The sequence below is a fragment of the Triturus cristatus genome, chromosome 3_2 (assembly GCF_964204655.1).
Source record: "Triturus cristatus chromosome 3_2, aTriCri1.1, whole genome shotgun sequence".
NCBI lineage: Eukaryota > Metazoa > Chordata > Amphibia > Caudata > Salamandridae > Triturus > Triturus cristatus.
The window spans coordinates 459,107,890-459,135,120 of NC_140584.1; the positions used below are offsets into that span (position 1 = coordinate 459,107,890).

Genomic DNA, 27,231 nt, shown 5'->3' on the forward strand with positions numbered 1-27,231 from the left:
CTAATCTTGGAACATTAGGGGGATGCACACAATGATGAAGCAGTATAAAGTATTTTCCTATCTAAACAGAAGGGGAGTCCGCATTGCACTTTTGCAAGAAACACACCTAACAGCCAAGGAAGGGGCAGCATTGCAAAGAAGGTGGAGAGGTCAGGCTTATGATACAACATATTCAGCCTGCACAAGGGAAACACTGATTTTAATCTGAGCAGGGGGTCTCTTTTCAGCACAGGGGAGATTTGATCGACCCAGCAGGTTGATATGTAGTAGCGATGGCCCGACTAGAGGGTCGCGATATAGCGATCATGAACATATATGCCCCAAACGGATATCGGGGCACTTTCCTGGCGGGTCTATCGGGTCCCTTAGTCCCCTATCTGGTGACCATCGTGGGGGGAGACTTAGTGTATCGAACCCTAATGTTGACTGCTCCCACCCTACCTTGAGGGATTCACTAGCAACCCTGATGTCTCTTTGTAGACTGGCAGACCAGATGGGAACTGATAAATACTTGGTGCCAGACGCACCCACACACACAGAACTATTCTTTTTTTCTCAAGCCCACACAAATTACATAGTCGCCTGGACACGTACCTTTGCACCCCTGATGTCCACAGCTTACTACAAGACCTAGAATACTTGGCCATAACGATATCGGACCGTAACCTGGTCCTTCTCCAGCTGAACTGGGAGCATCCTAAACCCTCTATCGCTACGTGGAGATTGAAACCTCAATCGCTAGAAGACCCAATGTACCGAGAAGTGATTGGACCATATAAAGCGATATTTTGAGGACAACAGTGGCACAATGCCCTCCCCCAGATAGAGTGGGATGCCTTTAAGGCAATGATCAGAGGGAAGTACATAGCTGCGTCTGTAAGGTCAGGCGCACTTTACTACAGGAAATCCTGGCTACGGAACAGGAATTGAGGGAGGTGGAGAGACGGAGGCTTGGTCGCCCAAACTTACAGCAAGCTTTGCTGTATACTAAAGAGAGATTAGCGGCGCAGGTCAAGTAGCTCAGATGCTTCAATTAGAGAAATTATATGGTCTGAGCACACACACAGTGCGATCACACTGGCTCCCTCCTGGCTTGGCTGGGTAGCACGACTTGGGGAGCCTCGATTATAGTGGCTCTCGGGACTGAGGGAGGGACCTGGCTGTATAGGCAAGGGGAAATTAAACAATACTTAAGCCACGATTATACCTGCTTTTACACAAGTATGTCTGCATGCAATACAGAGGCACTAAAGGCTTTCCTAACACCATTACTTCTGCCAAACATCACCAGGAAAGAGACCATGGGACTGGGTGGGGACATAGCTCTGCAGGAAATATGTGCACTGACAAAGCGTTTAGCACTAGGCAAAACACCTGGGACAGACTGATTCCCCATCGAATTCTACACTGCATATGCTGAAGAATTAGCCCCCAAGCTGGTAAACCTCTATAAAGCAGCTAGAGACCTGGGATGCCTGCCAAATTCCACCCGGGAGGCGTTGGTGGTGCCACTGTTGAAGCCGATGAGACCTGCCCATGACTGCAAAGCCTGTCCACCATTGTCGATGCTTTTTTTTTTTGGAACATATTTTTATTGACATTTTCAGGTTGGTTATGCTGTACATTATACTGATCGTTCAATCAATTATGTCGTATAGTACAGTATGCGCTATCACATATCATTTTCAAAGACAGAAGGAGAATTGATAAAGAAAAAAGATCGAAAACAAATCGATTTGTGTACCCTATAGACTCTGATAGTGAATATGTCACTAGAACTGGGGTTTAACACAGGCAAAAACTAGAGGAGGGGCATGGAAGTTCACGTCCGGGCCTCTCAGACGAATGCTCGGACCGTCGTGTGGGCGTGGCGCCCCGATGAATTACGATTGAACCGACTCTTAGGCCCGACCAGTAAGTGTGGCAGTGTGCGCTATAGTGCTGCGTTGTATGTGAGCGTGTCCCCAGCATATGAAGGGGTTGGGCTGTCAGGATTTAAGACTGCATTTGTGGGGCTGGTAGTGTAGGGGTGCCGCCGTTAGGGTCTTCGCCGGGGGTTAGTTGCTTAAAGCGATATAACAACATGGCCCACTCCATTGAAATGGGATGCTTGCGGATCCCTCTCACCTCCTCCTCCCTCAGTGTTTCCTCCTCCACTGCCGCCCATTTGTGTGTAGCTCCCACCCAAGCCGCAAGTGGAGGACCGGTGGGGGACCGCCAGTGCATAGCGATGCTCCGTTTGGCCAACAACACCGCGAGGGAGAGAAAGCGAGTCTGCACCTTGTGTTGTTTGTGTGTGCAGAAGATACCTAGGGCGCTGGCTTCCCACGTGTTCATGCATGTGAGCCCTGTGAGATCCCCTAGAGCAATATGGATGTGTTGCCAAAAGGTTCGGATGATGGAGCAATTCCAGAACATGTGTTGGAAATCTGCATCCTGTGCATGGCATCTGGGGCAAAGGAACTGCGTGTCGGGATAGAATCGTTGAAGGCGTGCCGGTGTCAAGTAAGCCGTAAGGAGTATGTAAAATTGAATGTTTTTAAAGCGTGCATTTCTGGATATCTTCTTGGGGTACTCTAGGGCCTTCTCCCATTCCTTCTCGTGAAGCATGAGCCCAATTTCAGCCTCCCATATGGCCCGCAGGGTCACTAGTGGTTTATTGGTCAGTTCTCGTATGGCCTTATAGAGCCATGTAGTTAGATATCGACCCGCCCCCATGTGTAAGATCGTGTGAAGGACTGGATGTGTGTGTGGTTCCCCCCCGCGAGAGGTCTTGATACGGCCGGTAACTATTTAGTAGTTGGCGGTGAAGCAGGAATTTCCCTGGGGGAAGATTGTAATCGTCCATAAGATTTCGGAATGGTCTAAGCTGTCTGTCCTCAAAAAGGGAGTCCATCTCAGTGATGCCACAGGACGTCCACGTGGTAAGCATATTGTTTGTGTAATAGTGTTCCCGCTTGGGCCACCCACTCACAGGGAGTAAAGGGGAATACAAGGGTGTCCCCGGGGACATGCGGTGAATTCTTTTCATGCACCTTTGTGCCACTGCCACCTGAAGGGGGTATGTACGTTTCGGTTTGGTGCCAGGAAACAGTAGGCGATGGATCTCTGGAGCAGGTACCCGCTCCGTTATGGTGTGCGTTTCCTCCGTGTACCTATCTGCCGTCCAGTGGGAGAGCCACTGTAGTTGTGCCGCCAAGAAGTAGGCCTCGAATGAGGGAGCGCCCAGGCCACCCTGTGTGGTGGGTAATTGTAGTTTTTTCAGTGCTATTCTATGTCTGATAGAGCCCCAAATTAATGCGCTGAGGAGGGAGTCCAAGTCCCGGAAAAAGGTTCTAGGTGGGATCACTGGCAGATTGGTATAATAATCGTGGGACCATTATCATTTTGGCCAGAGCCACTCGTCCTATTGGGGCCAATGGAAGGCTTTTCCAAAATCCGACTGCGGCTCTAATACCCGCCAATGCCCTGCTATGGTTACCCTCAAAAATATCGGTTGAGGAATGATGTAGGCGGATCCCGAGGTATCGCGGTGCATCCGCGCTCCAAGGCACTCTTTGATTACCCAGTCTAACCTCCTGAGGGGGTAGACCCGGGTGCGGCGGGTATATCGTGGATTTATCACAATTCACCCGTAGTCCAGAGGCCGCTGCGAATTCTGTCAATGTCACCCAAAGGGGAGTCAAGTCTTCCGTGAGGTCTCTCACGTATATTAAAAGGTCGTCAGCGTACATAGACACTGTGCACGGTGCCTGCTATAGGGATGCCCCAGCGAGCTCCCTCCTGGCGAAGCCGTATGGCCAGGGGTTCAACTGCCAGGGCAAAAAGTAAGGGGGACAGTGGACATCCCTGCCGCGTGCCCCTCCGGACCGCGAACTCCGCCGAGATCTAGCGGCCCAGGCACACCCGTGAGGTGAGTTTAGTGTACAGAAGTTGTGTATATGCGAGAAGGGTGGGGCCAATGTCCGCTCTCCGCAGGACCGTGAAAAGGTACTGCCAGGTGAGGGAATCAAATGCCTTCTCGAGGTCTAGGATGAGGCAGGCCGACCGGGGGTATATCCCTTGCACCTGGTCTTGGACGTGGAAAACGCGACGTATGTTCTGGGATGTGCGCCTACCGGGGATAAATCCACACTGGTCCGGATGGAACAGGGGATGTATAATTTGTACGTATCCATCTGCTAGTATCTTCCCGATAAGTTTGCAGTCAGCGGATAGTAGCGATATGGGGCGGTAGGTGGCCATTTGCTGCGGATTCCGATGCGGTTTCAAGAAAGTCACGAGTACTGACTCTCTCATAGGTCTCGGTAGCTCTCCCTTCTCAAGCGTAGTCGCGAGCACCTCTGCCAAGCGAGGGACCAGTTGTACCGAAAAAGTCGTGTAATATTCTAGTGGGAACCCATCTAATCCCGGCGCCTTATTGCGGGCTAGGGCATGTAAGGCGCGGATCACATCCGTCGCTGTTATCGTCGTGTCTAGGGCCTCCTTATCTGTCTTTGTGATTTTTGGTAGAGTCAGGGGATCGAGGATGCCATCCACTACGGCTTGTGGAGTTGAGGCTGGGTCATGATATATCCCCGCGTAGTAGCCGTAAAAAGCCCCAAGAATCTCGGCCTGGGAGCGCACCAATATACCTTGGGAGTCCAGTATTTCGGTGATGGGTTTGATAACCATGTCTTGCTTCGCTAGCCATGCCAATAATGTGCCTGTTTTGTCCCTTTCTTTATGCATCCGAGTAGCGTACGATCTAAAAATGTACCGACGGAGATCCGAGCAGGCGGCCTGATAATCTGTTTTTGCTTCGGCCAAGCGCTGCGTCTCTCCCTCGGATGTGGTGTCCCGCTTAGTGATAGCGGCGAGGTGCAGCTCAGCTGTGGTAAGCGCTTGTTCCAACACGCGCTTGACACCAGTTATTTGTTTCATGCATTCTCCCCGGGCCACTACTTTAAATGTGTCCCATTCCACTAAGGTTGAGGAAGCTGTGCCAGCATTGTGTATAAAATAGCAAAACAATAGTACATGGCAGTAAGTCTCGCTATTAGGAAGGGACGCCCCTTCCTAATAGCGTGAGTCGCAACGCTATTTTGCGAGTCAGTGACTAGCAAAAAGTGTTTGTACATGCCATGACCCTTTTTTGCGGTCGCAAACGGCCGACCTCCCATTTGCAAGCGCAAAAAAGTGTCGTACATCTGGCCCATAGTGATCCCAAAATTTGTCTCGTTCTACATTGGGGGCGTAAATGCTACCAAGAAGTACTGCCTGCCCGTCTAAGAGGCCCTCCAGTAGTGTATATCTGCTGTCTTTATCCACCACCCTCCGGAGTTCCTGGAAGGGGGTTGCCGGTCGAACCCAGATCAGTGCCCCCCGCGCATACGCAGAATAAGTCGTGGCGCATATGGTACCCCGCCATTTTGATTGTAGTTTCCCCACCTCCTTTGTAATGAAATGCGTACCCTGTAGGAAAGTTATCTAGGCATTGTGGCGCTTTGCATATGAGTATACAGCATATCGATTGCTCAGAGTGTGGAGCCCCCTAACGTTGAGGGTGAGGATGGTAACATCAGTATGTGGTGTATTCATTGCCATGTCTAAGTATCTACGCGCGATGAGCGGGGACTGTGTCTGTTTGGGTGTATTAATCACAGCCGACACAGTGCCTAATATTAGATGCCTTTTGATTCTTATGGAGGCTGATGCAGGTGCCCTTAGAGAATAGCGGCATTTGCTCTCTCTATAGAAAAAGCCCTCAACAGCTTGAAGTGGGATTTTCAAAATGGTATATTGTAGCGCGTACAGTTAGGACGCTGATTATTTGCCTAGACAAGGCTGCTACACACAGACCCCCACAGCCTGAGTTCGCGCAGGCAGACCATCTCTGAGAGCTATAAAGTAGGGTACGGGATAAGTCAGGGATGCCCCCTGTCACCCTTACTTTTGCATTGGCCATGGAACATCTAGCTATCTATGTGAGGACAGGAGAAAGATATTAGGGCCTACAGATTTGTGATCATCACCACCGCATTGCCTTATATGCGGACGATCTCTTAATCTTCCTTTTAAACATGACTACAGATTTGTGAGGTGCCAATGCCCTGTTAGAGGAGTCTGGACTAAAGGTCAGTTGGCAAAAGTCAAGGCTGTTCCTGATAGTGGCCTATTGCAACCCCCGTAAGGGACCTGCAATGTTAGAGTGGGAGCCCCGATGCCCATCATACGTGGGTGTCAAAATCTTTCGTGACCAGGCCGATCTCCTGGAAGGGAATGTAGGGATGGCTATTAGGCCACTCAGAATGAGCACTAATTTCTGGAAGACAGGCCCTTTATTGGCAGAAGATGCATGTGAGCGTGCCGTACTCACCCAACATACCCATGACTCTGCTAGCAACACTGCTCCATGGTGGTAACTGGTGAGGATTAGAGGATTTGAAGACTGAGAGGGCATCAAAAATTGGGAACTTGTTCCGTGCTCAAGAGCTCCTCCTGTTTGAGGACTTCCTACTCCACAGTGCAGTGATGACCACGATCCGCAAGCACTGGCGAACCGGCATGTTGGAACCACAGCTTCATAAAAGTTGTCATTATATTGTCTCGCCATCAGGCACAATCAAAGCAGTCACATGCCTATACATAGTTCTAAGCGAAGACCTGCTTCAACCACTAGAAACCCTGAGGACACGTTGGGAGGAGGACCTGGGGATTCCCAATTGCCGATGGCGATTGGACGACCCTCCTGTAAAGGGTACCAAATGTATCTAGGAACGTCTGATTCAAATGAATCAATTTGTATATCCTACTCAGGGCATATTTAACTCCAGGGTGGATAAATATACTTCAACACAGTCCGAGTGGCATACCTGAGATGTGGGGAGGTACGGGTAGAGCTTATGCACATGCTGTTGAACTGTCACTCGCTGACTGATTACTGGGTAGTAATAACGACTGTGGTTGCTGACATAATCACGAGAGGTTCCGTGCTCTCTGGGACATTGGTTGCTGAGCTGGTTCCCGCGCACATCCAAGACTAAGGTCACAGGTAGATTTCTGGATTTTGCCTTTATACTAGCAAAGAGGGAAATCATCAGACATTTGAAGGCCTCCAGGGTTCCCTGTGCTGCCACCTGGCGTAGGGAGCTTGAGATATGTGCGGGATATGAGGTACTGTTGAGGGAAGCTAGACGGGACCGAGACTCGCTAGACAGAGCCCCAGCTTAGGAAGCACTAGCGGATTGCTTGAGAGACACAGACCTCCCCTCACTGACGACATCCTCAGGGGGAACACCAACTACAATCCCTCCCTAGAACTGTGGGTGAAAGCACGAACTCCTTACACTAGGTACCCCAATTACTCCACCACTGGATGTGCCCTCAGAGCCTTCTTAATATCTGAATGTAACGGCGGGTGATTCTGAATTATACTTCACTACTTGATGTGCAGATTTCTTTTCAGCACAACTCAGGGAGGGTGGGGGAAGGGCGGGGAGTTTAGGGTAACCACATACTGACATTTTGATTAAGAATGAATAGATTTGCCTTATTGTATGGTAATTTATGTCACAAATGAGGTTGCTGTTTGACGATGATACAAACTCAAATTCAGTTAAAAAAAAATACAATCTGTGTGTGAGTAGGACTGTAATAATAATTACTGTTATGCAGCTATGGCCTTACACATCTTTCAAAGAAAGTAATATCAATTATGAATATAGATTCCTTGAATTACAAGGGGTCTCTCTAGGTGAAAAATTGATGTCACTTGTACTAAAGATGATTTTAAAATGTCATGCCAATGGCACTGTTCCAAACTGTGTTCCTCTGCAAACGGGTTAGCTTTAGCGAGAGAAAGAATTTCTCAGTTACACTTTAAATGTATGAATTGTGTATAAAATTGCTTCTGTTACCGCTTAGTAGACAGTGAGTTATAAAATACAGGAAGATCACACTCCGCGACAGGAAAAGAAGCAACTACTGTTTTCATCCATACAAGTCTGGTGACTGAGCTTTGTAGGTCTGTAATGGGACTGCGGCACATTTCCACATCAAGCCCTGACTACTGGAAGATGTGTGGAGCAAAATAAGATGTTCAATTGCTGCATTAAAGAACCTCTTATGGTAATCAATTGTCAATCAATACAATCTTTATTCGGCATGTAAACAAACAGCCATAAAAGCACAAATAATCAAACAATAAAACAACAATTAAAAACTGATAGTCGTGATATGCTCTTGGCACTTATTTTTAAAACCACTACAGCAAACGATAGCCATTGTATAAGAGCTAAGAGGCTTTAGCTTGATCAGAGAAAGATCAAATACAACAAACTACATTAAAATAGTTAAGAGCAATAAAATAGCATCGCTGGAAAGACACCAATAAGAACATCCCAGGCACTCCTGCGTATAATGGTTCAACAGACTCTGAGGGATTTAAAAAGAAATGCCTGAAAGGTTCGATATGTGCCAAAGCAACTATTGAACCTAATCAATATAAGTTCCAAAATACCAGGCACTCTATTTTGCCTTAACAGAGTACCAAACATATACAAATACAAAATTCCAAACTATTTTCATACTATGTTATCCCTGACTAGGAGCCAAACTGCAGCCTGACCCTTACCCCCCCATTTAAAAAAAAGTGGAAACTAAGATGATGATACCTTCCCTTTCAAGCTGCTGTAAAAACTATAGTGCTTCTGCGCAGTGCTTACAACTATATTTTCGCAAGAAAGGCTTGATAAATTGAATCCTTCCATATGCATAAAAATGGCATAGGAACGTTAAGTGCAGGGCAGTCTGAGTAGTAATGGCGTCACAAGTGCAGGAGCATAGAGTGGTAGCCCAATCGTTTCGCCTCGGGAATGAGACGATACGCTGAAACAGGTTTAAAGAAAACCTCACAGGGAGAAAACACATATGATGATCCTTCACCATCAACAGAAAAGGTTGAATTCGGGGAATAGGATGAAGTCTCATGTATGCGCGAGCTGAGGACTAATGTTGCGTCCCTCACGCCTCTCCTCGTCAAGCTGAGTAATTAAGAGATCTCTAAACAGACACTTGCTCAGCGCTTCCATGCTACTCGTGTCCTCAAAGAATTCCCTCCTATTAAGTTTATGGAGGATATCCTTAATACCCTTATTCCACAGGATTTTTAATCCAGTGAGACAAGGCCAAACAGTCCCTAATTAGATCCCTATTTAAGGTCAGGGCCTCGTTTGTCCATACCTGTCGTCACAACATGAGTGGACGTATGGATAAAATGTCTTTTAAATAGCCTGTTTCAATATGGAATATGCATGATTGATTGCTCTGGGATAATGGTAAAAGTCTTCTCGTGAATTAATTCTTAACAACCTTAAGCACCTCCACATTCTCATGCCCCCATATCCCAGCACCATATATGGCAGCCGAGAAGCATTTAGCCTTATAGATGGAAATCACATGGTTGATCGGTTTTTGCCCAAGTTTGGATGCAAAGCCGAGTATTGCACTAACAGATCTGGTTACCATGTCCAGTTATTTGGGGTTTCCATTAGCCCTCGTCATTAAATATGACACCATGATGAGAATAATTAGAGCAGGTGTAAATTCCCTTTCCAAAATAAACTGGGGGGCTTACCTCTCTTACTGCCATGAATCATGACATTGGTCTTAGTCCTGTTAACATGTAAATCAAGGGCAGCCATGAATGTTTCAAAATTGTCCAAAAGGTCCTATAAAGCCTTTGGTGTACGGCCCATCAGGACGGTGTCATCGCCTTATAATAGCGCAGGTATTGCGCGATGACAAGTCTGGGGCATGTCCCTGCAACCCAAAACCATACTCTTTTGAGATGGTTAATATAAAGGGCAAAAAGAAAAGGGGCAAGGACACCCCACTGTCTTATGGCTCTGCCAGTCCTGAAGGCACTAGAACATTGTCCTTCAGACCCAAACACAACAGATGCAGAGGAGTCTCTGTAGATGTCCTTTAAAAGATTAATCATTGTCCACGCCTTACTCTTCCAGGATCGCCCATAACTTCATGGTCGAAGGTGCTGGACAGATCCATGAAACCCAGTTGCAGATGTCCACCCTTAACCATGGTATATTTACCAGTGAGTAGCACCAAGTTGAGGCACTGGTACCCATACCATCGGTGAAAACCGAACTGAAGATCAGAAAGGATACCCTTTTGTTTTGGCCAGTCTTCCATGGGGGCCAAAACCACGGGGCCCAAAACCTTTACCAATGAGTCGAGCAGTGATAAGGGACAGTAATATGACACGTCCGCCCTATTCCCCTTTTAAAAAACTGGTACAATTAAAGAGTTGGACCAGGTAGGATTTTTACCCGCAACGCCTGTTCCTCGAAGAACGTCAGTCAACCAAGGAGCCCACAAATCAACCTTATTCTTATACAGATAAATAGGAACTACATGTTTCGACTAGCACTACTAACAAGAGCGAGCCTCACCTCCTCCACCGTGGGAATAAATGAACTGTGATCCACAAGGACTATCGATGTAACTTTAGCCCTTTTGTCCCATATGTACTGAGGCATGCAGATCTTACTGAATAAGGCCACCCAATCTGACTCTGGGATAGCGTCTTCCTGAACAGGATCACACTTCCCCTTCAGGAGTGGCTGATTGATAATCTGCCAGAATTTCTATTATTGGTCTGAGCAGCTTCCTCTAGCCCTTCACAGGCTTGAGTGTGGCGTTCTCTCTTCCTTGCACCCATCACCATTTTATACTCCTTCCTGCTCTTGGCAATATCTCTTTGTTGCTGCAATTTTATTTTTATGTTCAGCAATGCAATACTCGTGAGGAGCCTTCTGCTCTTGTTTAGGAGATCTCTGTAAAGCATTACTAAGTGCTAAATCAACTTAATAAAACCTCTGTTAATGCCTACCGGGTCACCTTCCTGATCTAGGCAAACATTAAAGTCTAACACACTAGCCCAGGCAGATAGCTGGGGAGAGAACTAGAGGCACAGTGCTCCAGGAGCTAGCCAGCCTCCAACATTCAATGTTACACACAAATTAGGCTGCCCCCAGATTAGAATGACCAGTAGTGCTCAAGAAGTCAAATTCATACTGTGAGTGCTGGCATCTCACAAAAAGTGAAGGACTGGCCTCACACACCACCTGGTGTCATGCTTCATCATCGGTCGTCCTCGCCCTCTAAAAACTTGGTTTGATAGAGGGCTGGCACGCACCTGACGACAGGGATGCACTTCTAGACTGGAACCGATTGTATATTGGCCTGATGGGCCTCTATTTCTGCTTCAGTAGTAGTTATTTCTTTCTTTATAGCACCCATCGCATTAATTAGTTAGTAAGAGTTTTCGTTGTGGACGGTGCTTTAACAGGATTTTTAGAAGCAACACGGTTTTCTGTTAGGGACTGACTTTGTCATCCCCATTGTAAAAGAGGAAAAATTTGGTTAAACAGCTTAAAAATGAGAGAAAGTGGGCCCAGGCCGGCCTCCTCAAAGACTGACAGGCGTGCCTGGGTTGTGAGTGGTGCGGGGCTGGGGGTGGAGTGTGACGCAGGAAGCCTCTGCCTCCTCACCTGATGATCGCTAGGCCCAGTAGTTTTCCCCCCACGCCCCTCCGACTGGTAACAAAGAGTTCAGGTCAAGTCATGCTTACTGCTGCTGCCTGTAAAGAATAGCCAAGGGAGATGGCCCAGCCCAACCGCTGACGGGCCCGTGGGGTATGTAGCACCCGAACGGTGTGCTGCTGGATACCTCAAGCCTCCTCATTAAGGCAAGGTTCTCTGGGATATATAGTCCAGCCCCTGCAGGTAGCCTCCCGCGCTGCGGTGTATGAATGCTCCTTTTCAGCAGCCGACCGGCAAGCTGCTTTGTGCCTCCAACCTCCTCCTAAAGGCAAGCCTCTCTGGAGTATGTAGTTCCGCCTCTGCTGCTAGTGTCACATGTTGAGGGATATGAATGGCATGCTAGTTTTCAAGCCCCCGACCTCCGCTTTGCTTGGTGCCTCCCGCCTCTTCCTGAAGGCAAGGCTCTCTGGGTCTGTAGTCTGGTCCCTGCTGCTAGCATGCCTCGCTGCTGGTTATAAATGCTCCTTTTTAAGCTCCCGACCGGCGTGCTGCTTGGTGCCTCCCGCCTGTTCTTGGAGGCAAGGCTCTCCGGGTGGGGTATGTAGTCCGGCCCCTACTGCTAGCATCAGACATTCTCATATCTCAAACCAGTGCACAAGTCCTAAACAAGCATCGGCATAGCCAATAGGTCTTGCTTTTGGGACCTTGTAAGTATTTAGTTATGCAGCACAATATCCTTGGTGCAACAACATCAACTGTTGCATGGCTAAACACTTATAAGGTCCCAAAGGCGAGACCAATTGGCTATGCCAATGCTTGTTTTCTATTTGATGGAAAGGTTTCGGTCTTCAAACAACACCAGTGAGTGGTTTGCTGCACAAAGGGCCCAGGGATGCGATTGAAGATGGAGTAGGTGGGAGAGAGGAGTAATGGCGAGGTGCGAAAAGAAATGAAAGAGAGGTGGGATTGGTAAGGGCAGAGGGGGCTGGAGAGTGTGTAAGACAATAAGGAATTTATTAAGGGAGAATGATGGGAGCACGGGAAGGTAATGTAAAAAAGGAAAAATATGGCAGAATATGAAAGCCGGGCGGGATAAAGAGATGGGCTATAAAGGGCAAGAAAGGTGTGACGAAAGGAGCGGTCAGAAGAGGGTAGACATATAAAGTGGGAGAGAGGTAGGCGACAACGTAAGGGAGTGAGTGATGGAAAAGGACAATGCAGATATAAAAATAGGAAAGGGAAAGAGGAGAAGATGAGGGGCCGAGAAGATGGTGAAGTGAGGGAGAAAAGGGGGCGAAGAAAGCACAAAGTAGAAACAGGACCAGGGAGAAGAATGGTTCAGAAGAGTGATGAGCAGGAGATGTAAAGGGGGACAGAGTGGCGGGAAACTGGAATGAAAAAGACAAAAGATGGAGACGGGGCAAAGTATGAAGAGAGCTGAGGTTGAGAAGAGGAGGAGCTAGTGAGACCATGTATGATGTCCTGGCTCGTTCACATATGGAGCGAAGATTCTGGGAGATTGAGGGGAGCAAAAGTGGGGAGAGCCCGTGAGCAAGGGAAGAGAGTCTGGAATGAAAAAGACCAGCGAGAACGAGGGGTCTAAGAGGGGAGAGAAAGAGATGTCAAGGAGCAGGAGAGGGTGAGAAAAGGCGCTTCATGCGAGTGTGTAAAAGAATCCATGATGAATCTTATAGGCTGGGTCATTTAAATGGCAACGGTTATACAAGATTCCAGAGGTCTAATGTGTGTATTATGAAAAGTTTGGGTACAGGCAGCACAGTTGACATATTCATTATGGAACCCATATTGCTAAAGCCATCACATCTTCAAGACTGTATTGTTATATTCCGTATATACAATGTGAGGCCCCATTCGAAAATGTTCTCCGGGTGCTGATTTTTTTTTTCACTTGGTTTGTATTGCACACATACACTTAGGCAATATCATATTTCATTTTACAACATATTTGTCGTAACGTATCTTACATATACTTGTTTTATTTTTTACGGTGGATGGAGGAGTGGTTGATTGCAAGAATGAGTGGGTGGATGAATGGATGGATGCACGAGTACAATTATGAATTACACAGGCCATGTGTGACACTTTGAGTGCCATCACCTTACCAGTAACTTAAGACGAACTATCTCCTATAAGTCATACCAGCTGCCATTGGCAATTCTTTTACGTTATTTTATTTTCTCTTGATACTTAAGGACTTCATTCAAGTTTCAAAACAGTTCAAGGCCTGCATAGCACAATTTTCTTAAATAAATTGCCTTAACTGAAAGTTGGAATAAGGGGAACATTTAGCGAATATGTACACACCGGAAAGTGCGATTACTCAGACTGATGTATTTGAACCTCATCCAACACGTTCCATACTTGCCAAATCACATCCAACACCCTGCACAGCAATGCATTCGGAAAAGGCATCAGTAGCCAGATGTAAATGAGAGCACTTTGTTGTCATGTCAGGAGTATGATGAGCTACACAAATGCTTCAATACAAGAATCCCAAAAGGCAGGAGAATGCTAATTTAAGTATATGGTTTTAACTACATTATTTATACTTTTTAAAGTCTGGCTTTTACTCACCATTTGAATAAGCTCTAAACACACGTGCCCTTTGCCCTGTGGACTTAAGGCAGCATCTGAGTTGCTGCGTAGTTGCAAACGTAGACACGGGGGATGGGGTGAAGGGGCACCAAGAGATGAGTGCATAGCTGAGAACCTGTTTCCTTTTAATTCATAGGTCATGTTTTAAAATTGCTCACTTTCTTGAATTTGAATCATGGCACATTCCTGTACTCCAACAATCAGGTGTTTTATTATTGTATCTCAACTGAAAAGTGGAAACTTATGGCCTGCAAGCATGCCGAAATAAAGTATTTATGGCATATGCTTCAATAGAGAAGACACACCTACCTTTACAGTGAATGCTTGGAAACAGTACTGTATGAGCAGACAAGGGAAAGCAATGTCACATACCATCCTTATTCATGCCGCTCTCTTGAAAACCAGTTTAAACTGGACGTCCCCTCGCATGCTGCACAATATCTCCCCAATAAAGCAGAAAAGCAGCCTTTGTAATCCCGAGCAGCTGCACCCACGGGCTGCCTGGCTTCATCTGCAGGCCGCTGTTGAGCAGAAACAAGTGGTCTTGAAAAAGGAGACGGAGAGGGCGGAGCGAGTGGGCGCGCAGCGGCAAAAGTGAAAGTAGCTGCAGCATCCATACGCTTTCTGTGTGCCCGCGAGCGATGCGCTGAGCGCATGACAAGAGAGGTAAGCTAGATGGCACCTTGCTCGTAACTGTGAGCATAACCGCACGCTCGAGGCCACACAAAGCGTGTGGTCGGATTTTTGAATACCCACTCACTAAAAGTCTCGCCAGAGCAGCGCATGCACTGGCTCAGGCGAGACCTAAAAATCAAGTGGGGGGACTAACCTAGTTAGTCAGTATGCAAGTGACATCAAGGCTGGCAACATCACTGCGCATGACATTATGGCGCACATGACATCACACATGGCATATCCAGAATTGACATCATAGCAAGTGGCATCACAAGCAACGACTTTACAGAAAGTGGCAATACAAGAAGTGACCTCAGATCTAAAGCCCTCACATATATGTTTAGCAGGTCTATCATGTGTATGTTTGAGCGCATTGCGAGGATAAAAGCACAGTGAGCTATGGAAGATGATATGTGACTTCTACACCTTGCAATCCCTCAGTTTTATGTACCATAGCCTGTACATTCATTTGCAAACTTATATAATTTATTTTACACGTAATATGCATGTGTTGATGTAAAGCGCTCTGACACCCTGCATTGGAATGAGTAGGGCTATACAAGAAAAAATTGTGGTACTTAAATTTTTTCAACGCCTCCTCAGGGGAAGTAAGCTCTATATGAGCGCAATTTCCTTTGTGTAAATAGTGGGAAAGACCAAAACATCTCACATTCTTAGTCATTGCATATGTCCTTAACAGGGACTCAACCAAGTGAAAAGCTGCCTCTTTTAAGTATGTGTGAAGTCTTAACAAGGTGTGAGCCTTTGTTTCCCATCTGCTTCATTTGCATCAGGTGTGAGGCTTCTGATTACTCCCAGCCAAGAGACTCCAACAAAAGAAGGCCTGATGACCCCTCAAATTCGGTCTTTGTTATGGGCACTATATACAACAAGTTGTTCTGTCGGGAATAACAAATACTTTGCTCAGTGTATATAATACAATTTAAACTCAAAATTTTCAAATGCAAGTAATGATACAATTTCAAGGAACCCACCACAAAATCAAAACAATTTAGCAAAAATAATGTTATTTACTAGGTTATTTTTAGGTCCTGGCTAGCGAAGGCTGCGCTTGCGCAGTCTCGCTTGCGAGATTTAACGTTATTCAGTTATCGCGCGGCACCCAAACTAGCCTTCTAATTTACCAGAGGTTTGCCCATATACGATACAGATTGGAATCCTTGCGCGTTGGTGCTTATATGTATTTTTAACCCCGACATTGTCAGTTTCATATTGCACGTCTTCAACTGGCTGGTGAAGATTGCGTGTAACGAAAGTATCATTTACTCTCAAGTATGCTTTTGTGATGCGCTTATTAATTCCCGTTGACGTGTTTGCAGTTATTTAGTCATCGCGCGGCACTACAACTAGTCTTCTAAGCTATCAGAGGTTTGACCTTTAACGCATATAATTTCCTGGATACGCTATAGATTGGAATTGGTGCAGTAATCCATTGCGCGTTGGTGCATGTATGTATTTTTAATCCCGACATCATGCTCATTAGAATAATGAGATTTATGTTATGTTATGTTATCAGGATTTGTAGAGCGCACAGCTGCCCCAGCAAAGGGGCGTCCCGGCGCTATAATAGACAAAGAGCCAGACAACAAAACAGTACCAGGAGGCATGACACAGCTACTCTAGAAGTCCGAAGGAAAAAGGAAGGTTTTAATGGCCTTCCTAAAGACTGTCAGTTCCTCAATAGCACGGATATGAACAGGAAGAGAGTTCCATAACTTAGCAGCAAGGACTCTAAAAGAGCGGCCGCCGGCACTAGCCCTCTTAAAACGCGGGACTGTGACCAAGTGGAGCCCTGAGGATCTTAGAGACCGCGCTGGTATGTGTGGTGAAATAAAATGCTCCAGAATCTGAGGGGAAGAGTCCTTCAAAATTTTAAATGAAAGACAGAGAGATTTAAACTGGATCCTCTGAGCAACAGGGAGCCAATGGAGTTTATGGATAGTTTTTTTGGACGAACAAAATCTCGGCAAGCCGACCAGAGCCCTGGCGGCAGCGTTTTGAACGCGCTGAAATCTTGAAAGTTCGGCCAAGTTGGCTCCCAGCAGCAGAGAACTAGCGTAATCCAACCTAGACAATATTGTGGCTTGTACAATAAGCTGTCTGGTAGGGGCATCAAAGAATTTAAAAATAGGTCTAAGTCTACGAAGAGTCCCAAAGCAAATGGCAGCAATTTTCTTAGTGTGAGAGACAAAAATAAGTTTTGAGTCCAACCAAACCCCTAGGTTTTTAACCTCGGTGACAGGAAGAGGGGTTGGACCAAGCTCAGACGGCCACCAATGGTCGCCCCAAAGGTGACTGACTGCCGACAATAAGAACCTCAGTGTTCGAGGCATATGAGCTGCAGATTGTACACTTAGCATAGGTCGCCATCTGGTGTTGGGCCCGGATGTTTGCAGTTTGTTTTTCTTCTTGGACAGTCTTTGGAAGTCACGAGTTTGGTGACTCCTCCTTCGGTCCGTACTGCGCATGGGCTTCGGCTCCATCCTCAGATTGTTTTTTTCCGCCATCGGGCTCGGATGTGATACTTCGTGCTCCGGCTTCGAACTTCTACGGTTCCAGCCTCGACGGAAAATCCTCGATTCTTCGAGTTCCTTCATCATCTTCATCTCTCGAAGCGGCACTTTTCTCCATCCCGTACATCGACACCGGCCTTCGGGCCCTCCGCGACTCCGGTCCCGGCCGATGGAAAGGACTCCGTTCAAAAAGTGCCCAAAATGTGGGTCTAAATTTCCCCACACCGACCTCCATCAGGTGTGTAACCTTTGCCTCTCCCCGGAACACGAGGCTAGAGACTGCCCCGCCTGCAAGTCTTTTCGATCGAAGAAGACAATCCGAGATCGAAGAGCTCGACGCACCATGGCGCACTCATCCTCGGCAGCTCCACCGGACATCTTCGGAGACGACGCCGAAGCTTCGGGGCAAACACACACCGAGCAGGAGGAAGACGTCGTCAGCGCTTCTGAGGCCGATGACTCCGACGTGGAGGACGTTACACCAGCGCAGCGGGCCGTGAGTACTATGCCCCCTCCCACCCCCGCGCCGAAAACCAAAGAGACTCAGGTTACTCCCTCGCCTGCCGGCCTGGGCAAAACCAAAACCAAAACTTCGATCACCCCACCTTCGGGCCCGGTGTCGAAGCACCCAAAGTCTCATGGCAGCTCGGGATCGAGCCAGCCGACACCCGGTGCCGAAAAACAGCATCCGGCACCGAAGACTGCAAAATCCAGCTCGACTCCGAAACCACCGGTGCCGAAGCCTGGACACTCGGTGCCGACCAAACACAAACACAAATCTGTCGGCACCGACGCTCCGGCGCCGAAACATCATTCGACGCCGAAACACCCGGAGACCTCAAAAAAGCATGGCGCACACAGACCATCGAAACCCCCGGTTCCGAAATCACCGGTGCCGACAGACGACTCGACACCGTTGGCTCTGTTTACACCAGACCCTTTACAAAAGACTTTGTCCAAAGATCCAAAGACTGGGCTTTTGACTTTAACTACCAAGAAAAGACGCCTTGATGCTCCGGCTCCTCCTCCTCCACCCAAAAGGAAGGACTCTGCTACTTCTCCCCTCAGAGTGCCCTCCCCACCACCGCCTCCCCTACCCACACCTCCTCCACCGCCTCCACCTCACAGGTCTCCGCCACCTTTACCTCACTACGATCCGGCCCCATCCCCAGATCCAGATGATGGGGATCCGGACAATTACCCGGCGGACCCCCCAATGGATCCCACTCCACCAGGGACCCCAGATCCATGGGAGGATTACAATAACCCTGATATACCCAATGTACCTCAGGACGACCTATACCCATCAAGGCCGTCTCCTCCAGAGGACTCCTTAGGGTTTCATCATTTAGTGCAGAGAGCAGCACACTACCATGGGGTGGACATGCACAGTGAACCAGTAGAAGAAGACTTCCTACTGGATACATTTGATATACAGGACAAATCTACTTCCATTTTACCCATGCTTAAGGGTGTCACCAAGCACGCTACAGAGGTGTTCAAAGACCCTGTCAGAGCCAGAGTACTGAACCCTAGAATAGAGAAGAAGTACAAGGCGGCACCCACAGACCCTGCTTACATCAAGGGCCCTGCTCCCCTAGATTCCCTAGTTGTCTCCACAGCTAGAAAGCGGGCTAACTCCCAATCCTCAGGAGATGCCCCACCGCCAGACAAAGAATCTAAACTTCTGGACGCGTCTGGTAAACGCACCGCCTCCCAAGCTGCAAACATGTGGCGCATTGCAAACACACAAGCACTGCTTGCGCGATATGATAGAGCACACTATGACGAACTAGAGGCTCTTATGCAGCACCTTCCAGAAAAATACAAGCACAAGGCTCATGACCTTATACAGGAGGGTAAACTAATCACAAACACCTCCATTAAGTGTGACCTCGATGCAGCCGACACTGCTTCTAGGGCCATAAATACCAGTGTCCTGCTTCGCCGCCACGCCTGGCTCAGGATCTCAGGGTTCAAACCAGAAGTCCAGGCATCCATACTCAATCACCCCTTTGACCAGGAAACACTCTTTGGGCCAAAGGTAGACGAAGCGCTCGAAAAGATGAAGAAAGACACAGACACAGCAAAGTCTATGGGGGGACTCCAAACACAAGCCTCCAAACGTTCCTTTCGACGCTCGTCCTTTCGTGGCACAGGTAGAGGCTCCTCCACCGATAACGCCTCTTCCTCCTACAAGTCCCCTCCTCAAAATACCTTTTCAAAGGGCAATCAGAGAGGTGGTTACAGGGGTAACAACAATAAGGGCAGGGGCAAAACCAACAACACCCGTTCTGCCACCCCCCCCGCACAATGACTCCCCTCCGCTCCCCCCAGACCATTCCACTCCGGTCGGGGGCAGACTACAAAACTTTATCCACGTATGGGAGTCCATAACATCGGACAAATGGGTGACCCAAATTATTCGGTCAGGGTACTGTCTAGAGCTAACATCTACCCCACCCAATATCCCACCAAGGCACCGTCCAATGTCTCAAGATCATTCCACACTGCTCAAACAAGAGGTACTTTCACTCCTGCAAAAACATGCTATAGAGCAGGTCCCCGTCAACCAACGAAATCTAGGGGTCTACTCTCTATATTTCTTAATACCAAAGAGAGACAAGACCCTCAGACCTATTCTGGACCTCCGGCCTCTAAATGCCTACATACACTCAGACCATTTTCACATGGTCACTCTACAACAAGTCCTCCCACTCCTCTGCCAGGGAGACTTTCTCACAACCTTGGATCTGAAAGACGCATACTTTCACATTCCAATACACCCCTCTCACAGGAAATACCTCAGGTTCGTGGTGGACGGGCAACATTACCAATTCACGGTTCTCCCCTTCGGGGTCACCACCGCACCACGGGTGTTTACCAAATGCCTAGCAGTAGTAGCAGCACACCTCAGACGTCAACATATTCACGTCTTCCCTTACCTAGACGACTGGCTAATAAAAGCCGCGTCCTATGACCAATGTGTGCAGCATACAAACAGCACCATCCAACTGCTCCACCAGCTAGGCTTCACGGTGAACTACCAAAAGTCCCACCTCATACCATCTCACACAAAGCAATACCTCGGGGCCACTATAGACACCTCCAAGGGTATTGCCTATCCAAACTCAGCCAGAATCACAAGCATTCAAGCCTTACGCAAAACGTTCCTTCCTCAGCACTCTCTTCCAGCAAGAGTGTTTATGAAGCTCATAGGAATGATGGCGTCTTGCATTTTCATAGTGCCCCATGCAAGACTCCACATGCGTCCACTTCAAGAGTGCCTAGCACAACAGTGGAACCAGGCCCAGGGTCAGCTGACGGATCTGGTGTTGTTGGACGGCCGCACACATCACTCTCTGCAGTGGTGGAACACCACAAACCTTTCCAAAGGGCGGCCGTTCCTGGACCCGGTTCCTCAAGTGACTCTAACAGCGGACGCATCGCTCTCCGGCTGGGGAGCGCACCTTCTACACCTCACCATGCAAGGTCTATGGACGCCACAGCAAAAATCGCTCCACATCAACCATCTGGAGCTCTTGGCGATCTTTCTAGCCCTAAAATCTTTCCAAAAACAGATTTCGGGCAAAGCAGTCCTCATTCGCACAGACAATATGACTGCAATGTATTATATCCAAAAACAGGGGGGGACACACTCTCCCCAGCTCTCCCGCTTAGCCCAGAGCATATGGAGATGGGCAATTACTCAAAACATCTTTCTCCTGGCACAGCACGTTCCAGGCGTACAAAACACCATGGCAGATCTGCTCAGCAGACAAACGCAACAAATACACGAATGGGAACTGCATCCACAAGTTCTTCACCCATTCTTCCAACAGTGGGGGCATCCTCAGATAGACCTCTTCGCCACCCACGAAAACAAAAAATGCCCAAGCTTCGCCGCCAGATACCCACACCCATTGTCCAAGGGCAATGCGATATGGATGAACTGGTCAGGCAGATTTGCATACGCCTTTCCACCTCTCCCACTAATTCCATTAGTGGTCAGGAAGCTACAACAGCACTCACTCACACTCATTCTGGTAGCTCCGACGTGGGCCAGGCAGCCGTGGTACACCACGCTACTACAACTGTCAGTGGTACCACATCAAAAACTGCATCTATCCCCATGCCTCCTAACCCAGAACCATGGAGAAATCAGGCACCCGGACCCAGCTCAGCTCAACCTGGCGATCTGGCTCCTGAAATCCTAGAATTCGGATACCTTAACCTTCCCCCTGATTGTATGAACATCATCATGGAAGCCAGACGTCCTACCACTAGAGCATGCTATGCCGCAAAGTGGAAAAGATTTGTAATTTACTGCCGTAACAATACAATCAACCCTCTAGATGCATCCATACAGCACATCATATGCTATCTACTCCATCTTCACAGGTGTAACCTGGCATATTCATCCATACGTCTACACCTAGCAGCGATCGCTGCTTATCTACAAAACAGGCAGCATTTATCACTCTTCAGAGTGCCCGCTATTAAAGCCTTTATGGAAGGCCTTAAACGAGTAATTCCTCCCAGGGCACCACCTTCCCCTGTATGGAATCTAAATTTAGTCCTTACACGACTAATGGGTCCGCCCTTCGAACCAATGCACAAATGTGAGCTACAGTTTCTCACCTAGAAAACAGCTTTCCTTGTAGCTATCACTTCCCTTAGAAGGGTTGGTGAAATACAAGCGTTCACCATACAGGAACCCTACATACAAATGCATCACAGCAAGGTCATACTTCGCACAAATCCGAAGTTTCTGCCCAAAGTCATTTCCCCCTTCCACCTCAATCAATCAGTGGAATTACCTGTCTTCTTCTCGCAACCCCAATCTGTTGCAGAAAGGGCCTTACACACACTTGATGTAAAAAGGGCGTTACTATACTACATACAAAGAACGCAACCCTTCAGGAAGACTAAACAATTGTTCGTTTCCTTCTCTCCACCACATAAAGGCAACCCCATTTCAAAATCAGGGATAGCTAGGTGGATTGTAAAATGCATACAAATTTGCTATCAAAAGGCAAAGAGAACATTATCTGTTCCCCCTAAAGCCCACTCTACAAGAAAGTTGGGGGCTTCTATGGCTTTTCTAGGGAATATACCCTTAGATGACATCTGCAAGGCAGCCACATGGTCTACACCGCACACCTTCACAAAACACTACTGTGTAGATGTGCATTCCAAGCAGCAAGCTAGGGTGGGCCAGGCTGTACTAAAGACACTTTTTCAAACAGCTGCAACGGATACCGGTGGTCGCCGCTAAGGTTTGGTACTGCTATATAATCTATGCTAAGTGTACAATCTGCAGCTCATATGCCTCGAACGGAATATGCTACTTACCAGTATGCATCTGTTCTTGGCATGTAGAGCTGCAGAGTTGTACACGCCCACCCGCCTCCCCGGCTACCTGTATCCGTTCCAGTACATCTTATTTAGATACAACACATGGGTTTCTCACTGTTATTACTACGCTCCATCATTTCCCTGTTGGCGAAAAACAATCTGAGGATGGAGCCGAAGCCCATGCGCAGTACGGACCGAAGGAGGAGTCACCAAACTCGTGACTTCCAAAGACTGTCCAAGAAGAAAAACAAACTGCAAACATCCGGGCCCAACACCAGATGGCGACCTATGCTAAGTGTACAACTCTGCAGCTCTACATGCCAAGAACAGATGCATACTGGTAAGTAGCATATTCCTTTTTTGGCATTCAATTGTAGGCAGTGATCTGTCATCCAGCGGGCCACTGAGCTAATGCCCTCACGAAACTTAGCAGCCTCAAGGTCGGATGCCCCACTCATTGCAACCGCCAACTGCGTGTCGTCAGCGTAGGACACCATCGTAAGGTTCCAGCGCTTGGCGACAGCAGCCAGCGGCTGCACATAGAGATTGAAAAGAGTGGGGCTGAGAGCCGACACCTGTGGGACGCCATGAGCAATAGGGTAAGGTTTAGATTGAAAGGGAGGAGTGACAACCCTAAATGTACGACCAGATAGAAATGATCGAAACCATTTAAGTGCCATATTGTCGACACCAGCCTCCACCAAACGCTTCAATGAAATAGCGGGGGAGACGGTGTCGAACGCGGCACTGAGATCTAAAAGCACCAGTGCCGCTGTTCGACCCGAGTCAACCAAAGTTCGTAGGTGATCGACCATTGAAAGCAACGCCGTCTCAGTGCTATGGCCAGATCGAAATCCATTCTGTGAGGGATCTAAGATATTAGCCAAATGGAGATGATTGGATAAAATAGCATTGACGTGGGCCTCGGTCAATTTTGCCACCCACGGAAGAAGAGATATGGGACGGTAGTTCTCTCATTTTAATGGATCCAGGGCAGGTTTTTTTAAGATAGGCATCACCTGGGCTTGTTTCCAGCTGCCAGGAACAGAGCCTGACATCAAGGATAGGTTGACAAGGTCGCGTAAAGGAGAGAGACAAAGCGACGCAGATTCTCTGAATTGGGCAGGTCGAAGAGGGTCAGTTGGCGAGCCTGATTTGACTCATCACAATTCTATTAAATTCCTCCATAGAGAGCTCAGGGAAAGAGCACAAGGACATAGATGTCATCGGGCCAGATTATATATCTCTAGCAGTGCCACTATTCCAACTTCATGTAAGTTTGAGGACCTGCAAGTAATGTGAGGATAATATGGTGAACACCACACCTCCATTATGTGTTAATTTCCTTTTTAGACCACAACCCTTTGGTGTGGGTCTCCGGTTCTATTTAATCTGACACTTCAACGTAAAAGATTTTACTCGGATCTCTACCAGCCATTCAATAGGATCCCACGCATCAATTGCTTGCGGTAAGCATGAGGTCGCTACTACATTGCATACTATAGTCCATTGGACTATTGGAACACAACTGACTCACCTCACTACGGTTCTTTTATTGTTCCACAGGCTGACTCTCCCCGCCCCCCTTTTCCTTTGCCCTGATGAAGACCCGCCCGACGGCTAATAAGCTACGCTATTTCCAAAGGGTCGAAAAGTCGATGTTACGATCATACTAGTCCATGCAGTCTCCTGGACCCGAATATAAAATAACACTAGGGTCTGAGATTCACGTGTTGAGGAATGGACATGAACAAATAGTACTTAGCATTTTCACCATTTATGTGTCACCTTTGTTGGTTATACATATACAGCACTTTTCACGTATCACCACAAGTCACTTATCCTGCACTATAGTCACTATTTCATCGACGTATGTTGAATGTGTCGTTGACAGCCATAACCATTGTTCATTGTAAAAGAATAACCCAGTAAATAACTTTATTTTGCTAAATTGTCTTGCTTTTGTGGTGTGTTCCTTGAAATTGTATCATTACTTGCATTTGAAAATTGAGAGTTTAAATGGTATTATATACACTGAGCAAAGTAATCGTTATTCCCGACAGAACCACTTGTTATATATATAAATATATATATATATATATAGTATATACCCAGGTTCTGAGGGGCATAGGGTTACCCCATTATCGTTATTTGTTATGGGCCCAGCAGAAATCTTAAATAAGGAGGCCCCATCCCATCCCCACCTGCACGTTGTTGCAAATGGAAAGCAGACAACGTGCAGGTGCTGCTGAAAGTGTCCCGGTGTTTGGAAATGACACCAGGTCAAGTTCAGCACATTATTCAGTTGGGCCCAAATTCTTGTCAGGGTGGACGGCGTTCACCCTGTGAAAAAAGTGGGTGGACGCTGCCCACACACGCGTGTACCCCCGACTCGTGCCCTGTCTCAAACTTTGTCTGTGTGAATGTTTCCTGTTTTAATATGTCCACCAATCATCCATGAGTTCATTCCATCTGGCATTGCAGAAGTCTGCAGTGACAAGCCCTGTAACTTGCGGCTCTTGGTAAAATGAGTTCTGTCTGGCCCTCCTCCTTAGTGACATGTCACTTGCTTTTCTTGCTTAACGAGTGGTAGATACAGGATGAGGTGAGAGCAGATCTCGCACACTGACTCTGGTTGAGTAAGTGAATAATAGTCGATGTTTCAAAGTCTGTGTTTAGGACATGCCTGTGATGTAATGGTATATCTTGAGGGTTTTCTTTTTTGTTTCCCATGACTCTTTGGTTTTTATTTTCCAATACTGTATTTCTTAATCCTTTCCTTTCAGCAGTAAGTTAACTGCACATGTTTGTTTTGATCAGGCACTAAAGTATGAAATATACTTGGACAACGCCTTAGTGAGATTTCTTCTGGGTCGTGCCTTGGGAAACATCCGGATAGCACACTATTTGTACTGGTAAGAATTTCTTTACTCTTTTTCGCTGTTGATGTGTAAACTGCTACGTAGACAAAGTTGAAACCTAAATGGCAAATTTAATGATCTGGAAACCTGCACCAAAATATTAGCTCAATACACATTCTCCAGTACTATTTCTCACACTGTGTGTTTGGTGTCCTCCTATTCCTGTCTGCAATTTACAGACATTCTGTGGTGGTACGCAGATTACTTTTTACTACATCCTAGCATCTTCCACTGCTGGTAGCAGTGGTAACCAAAGAAATTGTAATGCAATTTTAAAAATACAAATAAGCAGCAAACAAAGCAGATAAGGAGGGTTAGTTTATCTGAACATTAAATGGATAACCCACTCTAACTCCAATTAGAGTGCTCTAGGGCAAGTTGCGAGATTTATTGCACCCAATAAAATCTAACTGCAGGGACCAAAACCTATTTGCAGTTTGGCGCTTTCCCCACCAAGATCCACAGTTCCCAGTATTTACTAGACCGTTTTACCTCAGTAAATTTCCACAGGCTAGTTTGAGATGTCAAAATCAATTGGGGTTGAGCAGAGGACAAGTTTGACATCGAGGTTACTCTGTATATCCATTTAGTCCACAGACCCATTTGACTTCTCATCAAAAACCAAAACAATGCTGATCGGTAATCATCGAAGAAGCAAGCAGAACATCTGGCCCGAGGGCAACCAGATTGAGGAAGTAACAAGTTATAAATATCTTGTCTCCTCATAAGTTAAGCAAGTGACTTAAATTTTTAACAGCAGATCAAGTCTGCTGAAATGGTTGGGATTCCGCCGATGTAAATAGACTCTGATCCGGGTTAACAATTAGAACAGTGTTTAATATTTTATCAGCAACAAATTGATGTTATGTTTTAAAAATTGCCACATTTTATTGATTGTTTTATATGTTCTTTTATATTGTTAAGGTTTTAATTAACCAAACCATAAACTTACTTGGAACTTTGACTTCTCATGCCTCAAGGGATATTGTTTTTCTAAATCGCCAAAGGAATTTTTATGGCCCATAATAGGTGGCTTGTTACCCAACTTCCACTTTTAACAGTAGGACAAACGGAGACTCCATGTTAAGAATTCTGATCTGCAGTCAGTACTTCGAGAGGGAACATGCAAGGGCGATCCTAAAGTTGGTGTAAATAAAACAGTGTTTTTTATTATCAGGGTCTATTCTTGAAAGCAATCCTCCTATTAAGAGGAAATGGAAGAGACCCTAGGTCTAGAGGATACTATTCAATTCTAAGAAATTATATTGTGTATTTAGACAGATTTCACTTAAATTTAAATGAAATCGACCAGAGCAAGGATGATTTAGTTATAATTTAGTTCGAATATTTTTATAAACCCCATGCTCCCCCCTCGCCGGGTGATTCTGATAGAATCTTCTAACTGCAGATTCCTCACATTTTGATTATTCCGCAGGTATCACACTGGCTCCGGAAACATATTCAGCAGTACTTCTGCGCATGCCGGTAGGTGATGATGTGCAGCTCCGCACTTGAACTGTTCCGTTCTGGAAATGACATTCAGAGCCTATATAGGCACCACTTCCGTGCACTACTGTCCGTTCC

General features: G+C 46.9%; 1 protein-coding gene across 4 annotated transcripts in view; it reads left to right on the top strand.

Annotated features, from left to right (window-relative positions):
- The window catches only part of PIK3C2A (phosphatidylinositol-4-phosphate 3-kinase catalytic subunit type 2 alpha), a 780,848-nt gene that overhangs the window by 373,025 nt on the left and 380,592 nt on the right, over nucleotides 1–27,231 (top strand). For all 4 annotated transcript variants that reach the window (XM_085648082.1, XM_085648085.1, XM_085648083.1 and 1 more), the window contains one exon: nucleotides 25,547–25,641. In XM_085648082.1, the coding sequence (XP_085504208.1) occupies nucleotides 25,547–25,641 (95 nt within the window). The remainder of the gene's footprint in view (nucleotides 1–25,546; nucleotides 25,642–27,231) is intronic.